This window comes from Ctenocephalides felis, unplaced genomic scaffold, assembly GCF_003426905.1.
Source record: "Ctenocephalides felis isolate EL2017-DRISC unplaced genomic scaffold, ASM342690v1 CF-g0.4_SCAFFOLD_03570, whole genome shotgun sequence".
Lineage (NCBI taxonomy): Eukaryota > Metazoa > Arthropoda > Insecta > Siphonaptera > Pulicidae > Ctenocephalides > Ctenocephalides felis.
The window spans coordinates 21,289,855-21,295,854 of record NW_020539724.1 but is presented as its reverse complement, the minus strand read 5'-3'; the positions used below and the strand labels follow the sequence as shown (position 1 = coordinate 21,295,854).

The 6,000-nt window shown below is 24.9% G+C and overlaps 3 protein-coding genes across 3 annotated transcripts; 2 read left to right on the top strand and 1 right to left on the bottom strand.

The window, feature by feature from the left end:
* The first annotated feature begins 1,145 nt into the window (after window positions 1–1,145).
* LOC113383245 (N-alpha-acetyltransferase 38, NatC auxiliary subunit-like) lies at window positions 1,146–1,441 on the top strand. Its single transcript, XM_026621493.1, is given in 2 exon segments — window positions 1,146–1,221; window positions 1,224–1,441. Coding segments are annotated over 2 exon segments (246 nt in total). The 5' UTR covers window positions 1,146–1,166; the 3' UTR covers window positions 1,415–1,441.
* LOC113383244 (cytochrome c oxidase assembly factor 6 homolog) lies at window positions 1,256–3,563 on the bottom strand. Its single transcript, XM_026621492.1, has 3 exons — window positions 3,449–3,563; window positions 1,733–1,981; window positions 1,256–1,304 (listed from the first exon to the last, which is right to left on the bottom strand). Exons 2-3 carry the CDS (start codon window positions 1,978–1,980, stop codon window positions 1,286–1,288), a joined length of 267 nt encoding a protein of 88 aa, XP_026477277.1. The 5' UTR covers window position 1,981; window positions 3,449–3,563; the 3' UTR covers window positions 1,256–1,285.
* Window positions 3,564–3,742: 179 nt separating this feature from the next.
* LOC113383573 (glycosyltransferase-like domain-containing protein 1) lies at window positions 3,743–5,083 on the top strand. Its single transcript, XM_026621830.1, is given in 7 exon segments — window positions 3,743–3,821; window positions 3,880–3,978; window positions 3,981–4,112; window positions 4,115–4,160; window positions 4,285–4,427; window positions 4,430–4,769; window positions 4,846–5,083. Coding segments are annotated over 7 exon segments (1,077 nt in total).
* The last annotated feature ends 917 nt before the right edge of the window (window positions 5,084–6,000 follow it).

The following is a 6,000-nucleotide window of genomic DNA, read 5'->3' as shown; positions in this document are numbered from 1 at the left end:
TCAATTATTTAAATTAATCCAATTTTCAAATAATTTGACAGTTGTTTGAAAATGTAAGAAGTGAAGTTGCAGTTGAAAGAATTTTGTGTGCACCCCCACTATAAAATATAAATATTAAAATGACAATTTAAGATCTGTACGTCAAATGTGAAACAATTCGCATTTAAATGAATATTTCATAGCCATATTTATATTCATAGACATATTTATTACATTGTCTAGGTTTCATTGTATTTTTAATAAATTTAGTTAATATTATTTTGCGACAACTGTAGCAAAACACACAAAATACATTTTAGGATTTCACAAGAAAAAGTTTTTGCTGAAGAAACAAAGGACTAAAGGCACATGAAACATTAAGGAATTGAAATTAAAAGTTAGATAATAATATATCATGAATGACAATATAGCATTAGCAGACAATGAAAAAGTAATTGATTTTTATTTGAGGTTATAATTTAAAATTTGAATAATGAAGATATAAAATATGTACCATTATTTTGTTGTTTTCCATAAATTTTAACTCTCTATCAAAAATTTTTCTTTATCTCATAAAGGAGATATGAATCAATTATATAAGATTATAAGTTCTTACTTCATGGTAGGTTGTATAACAATTCATTATTCAAATACATAATAATAGATGTGATATTTATGTCTAATAATAGTTTCAAAGATGTACAATTAAGTCTAATCAACATCCTAACATAAAACTTTTAATAGACATAAAAAGATTTATATGCCTATTCTCACATAAGCTCACTCTGTTATTTTACCTATTGCTTATCATGGTTATTTACTCTCAGAATAAATGAATCCTATCTCTTGTACATACATGGTCTTTGCTCAATAAAATACCTACTTGCGTTTTACAACACTTTATATTAGACATCCATAAACTAATCTATCAATTTAATCTATGAACCCATTACAAATGTTGTATCATAAAACATTTTTAGAAAATACTCAATTCTTTTTTAATATGTGCAATAATTCCAATTAAAAATTTCTAATGCTATGAAAATGCTTTAAAAATATATCTATGTAATAAAATTCATGCATTATAAACATACCATAGTTTAATTTAATTTTTTTTCTTAGGGAAATAAAGATTCAAAAGGCCGAGTTCAACTCGGCAGTGGCTGAACAAAAGTTTTCGTATTAAAATGACTGATGGTCGAGTGCTTTATGGTACTTTTGCATGTACAGATCGTGATGGCAATATATTCTAGCATCGTGTTCAGAATATCTCAGTGAACACTCTGATCCAAGTGAAGAAAGAGTTTTAGGACTTATTATGGTTCCTGGAAGACATATAGTTAGTATTCAAGTTGATGATCTTAATGAGCCTACAAGAAAAATTATTGAATGCACAACTAAATTATCTTCTGAAAGTATGACATCAGAAGAATAATGAAAAATATATAATGTAACTTGTAAGAATAGCAAATATAATTCACATAATTGTAATAGTTTGTGATTTATTACATTGGATAGTGCTTTGATAAAGAATATTATATATTGATACAAATAATTTAATTGAGTTTATAGTTTTAAGCATGAAAAGTCTTAAAACGTTCTGGAATCAAGCAAAGAATGTTCTCTGTGTTGTCAAAAAATTTACAAAAAAAAAATAGTTTGAATGGATACACATTCACTTTTGCAACTTTGTGTAATAAGAAATTATTTCAAATACATTTTACTTAACTACTGATATAAATATATATGTTACTTATTATCTAAAGGTTCATATCCTTCTTTTTCTATCCTTTGCTTAAATTGCAAGTACGATCGTTTTCTATCAAAATGTGTAACCCACTGTGCGGGACAATTACTTTCAAACAGTTTTCTAAATGCTTTACAAGCTTGCACTTCTTCAGTGTTTTGCTTGGATTTATTCTCATTTGTATCGAGACACTCCCAATACTGGTCTCTAGAATCCCAACATTTTTTTCTATCTTCTTTATTGGGGAATGACATCCTGAAATGGATAATAGATAAATGAACATAGTGGGATATTAAATTTTATAAAATTTTAAACATTTTATTATATGTATTTTGTTTTATATATTTTTATTATAAGAATTATTATATCAAGTAAAATAGTTTTAGTAGATTTTCAATTAGACATACATAAATACTTATTAGTAATTAATATAGCTACTAATTTAAAAACTATTTTATATTTAAAAAAAAATGAATCAAAAACTTAGAAACATTTAAAAGTAAAGATTTAAGTACTGATTTTTTGCAAATACAGTAAAAGTAAATACTCTTTTAAAAAAATAAGACTTGTACATAGAAATCATTAATACAAAATGATAATTTTTATGGGATTATAAGGAATATGTTCCTAGGTGACAAAATAAATTAACAATTTAATTAATTAGCTCAAGTCTTAAGAAATGGTTGAAAAACTTTGTAATTTTATTCTTGACCGTTTTTAAAAGCTCCTTTAATTTTTAAAGATAATGATTCACTTCATAGGACTATCAATATTCCTAAGGAGGTTCTAATTCTTATAAGCCTTACTTAAACCTTCAGTAAGATTTTTCTAATTAAATGTTACTGACCCTTCTAAGAGCTTTTTTTTTTCAACTTGTGTAAATTCAATATTTCTTTTAAGTTCAGTCAAATATTTATATGGAATTTTAAGCGATTCCAGAATGACAATTTATTCTATCTTGCTAGTTTACATTCTCAAAAACACCAATCACTAAAAAGGGGGCTCAAGTCAAAGTTCTTTATGATATCATTTAATAGTTCAATTTAATACAATTTTAGACAAATTTTGAGGACATCTAATATACTTTTGTTATTTTGTTTTGCTATTTCTTATATAATTAATAAATCTACAAATAAAGACATTTTTAGGCACAAAAATAGGAATTAAGTCACTTTTTTTGAATTAGTGAAAAAATAAGTTTCAAAGAGATACATTTATCACATTAACATCATGCTGATATGTCATATCTTAATATATGAAGAAGATTTATAGGCCTTTTTTCAGATAAGTTTAGTATATTATTTTACTTATCGTTTATAGTAAGATAGAAGTAAACTACTAGAATAACTACTGTTTTTTAAATGCTTTTATATTTGGCATAAAAGAAGAAAGTGATATTAAAGAAAAAGCAAATCCAATAAAATTCTATAAATTGAATTGAGTCAAACTTGTAATTCGTAAATAGTTGCAGCGAATGAATGAAGCATGTTTATGAAGCCTTTACTATTTTGTAGTTAAAATTGCATTGGGTTATTTATGTGTAACTAATATTTTAATAGAACTTCTTAGTACTTTTAAGTCGTTAAAGTGTTAAATCATAATGAAAACTGGTTATATTTTAATATAACAGATTTTTTAAATAAAATCCACACTGCAATAAGATTTAGTTATACTTCTGCCCTTATAATTAATGATGTATCTATATTATATAAAAACACTTACTTGTATTATTGCTAAATCAATGATTTCTTTGGCAGATGACTTTTACTTATTGATAATAATTAATAAATAACTAAATACAATTACATCACTTTACGACTTTATTAATGAAGATAACATAACCTCAAAGAAGTTGTCACGTTTGACAGTTGGTGTACATAACCTATAAAATTGTTTCTTTTTTTATCCACAACAATTAATAATCCTAGACAATATTAAAATTATGATTTTATTTGTTATGATTTAAATAAATAAAGTTAATTATGATTTAATTAATGATAAGTTTCAACAAACCAAATGTCAAGTCAAAAATATCTCATTATAGAACCATTTTATGGAGGATCTCATAAACAGTTACTTGATGCACTTTTGAAAGGTTTTATAAAAGCCGAAACTGAATCGTTTCTAAAGTTCTAATCTAAAGTTTGTTACAGATTTTAATGAAACTGATTACTTGTTATTAACTTTGCCGGCTAAAAAATGGCATTGGAGAGCAAGAACGAGTGCTTTATATTTTTCGCAAATAATTCCAAAAATGTTTCTTACAAAACTTTATTGTGCAGTTCTGTTTTAAATCTTACGGAGCTCATAGGTTTATGCCCCCATTTACACACATGTAAAAAAAATATTTATTTTCATGAAAATCAACTTATTTATCCAGTCGAGTATAAAAAGAACGGGATTTTCAATATGGATATAATCAAATAATATCTTGGTAAAAATATTATATATATATATATATATATATATATATATATATATATATATGACCTTGTATATATTAATTAAACATATGTAATTTCCACCTATTTTTATATCTTTTATTCTATTGATTTTAGTTTGACTGCCGATAAGGTCATTTTCAACTCTGAATACAACAAAAACTCATTTTTATCAAACATTCAAAAACATTTAAAGATGCAACCTGGAATTAAGTTTCAAGGACTAGAAGAACAAATTATTCCTAAGTGTTCTGTGTTATATTTCCTGTAGTCTTTGATTCAATTCCAAAATTAAGAGTTTCAAAAGAGCAAAACTTACCAATTCATATAGTTTGGCCTCATAGATGGGAGCATGATAAAAATCCAGAATTGTTTTTAGAAACTATGATGAAAATGAAGGAAAATAATATACAGTTCAGATTATCGGTGCTTGGAGAGCATACAACGGATGTACCTGAAATATTTAATAAAGCCAAAGAGATATTAGTAGATAATATAATAAATTTTGGTTATGCAGAAAGTAAAGAAAAGTATTATGAAGTTTTATTAAATGCTGATATAATAGTATCTACAGCAAAACATGAATTCTTTGGAGTAGCAATGTAAATTAAAATCTTCAATTTTTTCTCTATAATTCAAATATTGAAAACATAAATTTAACAATTATTATATTTTTAGGATAGAGGGAACATATTGTGGGTGCCTACCAATTGCACCAAATAGTTTGGTCTATCCTGAAATTTATCCTAAAGAATGTCTATATAATACTAGTAACCAACTGTTAAAAGTACTTACCAAATTTTGTAAATATCCAAAAATACTAGAAGAAACAAAAATTAGAGTACTTGAGACATTTTCATTCAGCAAATATGATTCTAATGTTCTTATTCCTGCATTTAGAAGATTATTAGATTAAGTAGATTGTTTCATTTTATTAACATACATTTTTATTGCTCACTACTTACATTTACATATATATGTGCAATCATTATTATGGTTTATATACACATATATATCTTATTAATACTAATGATAGTCAGAGCATGGTTCATTTTTTTAGAATTAGGAGTGTTTATATCTAATGTACAAATGCATGTATATAGCATGACACAGAAATTAACATCAAGTCGAAACGGGGTGATAGTATTGACTCTAAATGTCCTGAAATTTTTTTTTCAGGACAGTTACAGACAATACTATGACCCTGTTTCAGCTTGATGTTGAGTTCTGGGTCATCCTTTACATGCACGGTGTAAGTACTATAATATTTGGAAATTTGACACATATAATATCATTTTCTAACTGCCGTTTAATATATGTATATTAAAATCAAACAAACAATATAAAATATATCACAAAGAAAACATTTGGCTTACATTTTCTAGAATTATACAGAATCAAATGATAAAGAGTATAAATTTGAAACTGTCATAACAACGTTTAACTTTTATGACTTAAATATTTATTAAATTAGTCCAATCTGGACAATAACTGGCATAATTCTATACATATGATAAATCGGCTTAAATAATAATATATAAATATTTAATATATTTTAATATAATATAATTTAATTTAGTTAAATATATTTTTGATATGTATAGGGTCTATATAAATATTTTTCTTGAGGTTTGGGATAGGAACAGACGTACTATAATATATATATATATATATATATATATATATATATATATATATATACATATATATATTATATAACACAAGCATTAATGTTTTCGTAGATCGAGAAGTACACAATAAGGAAACATTTAATTGCTTTATACTTAAGTGTAATAAATATATATTGTGTGCAAATAGATTGTCGAGAGTTAG

Coding starts and splice junctions, on each gene's coding strand:
- LOC113383244 (XM_026621492.1), bottom strand. CDS start 1,980: ATGTCATTCCCCAATAAAGAAGATAGAAAAAAATGTTGGGATTCTAGA.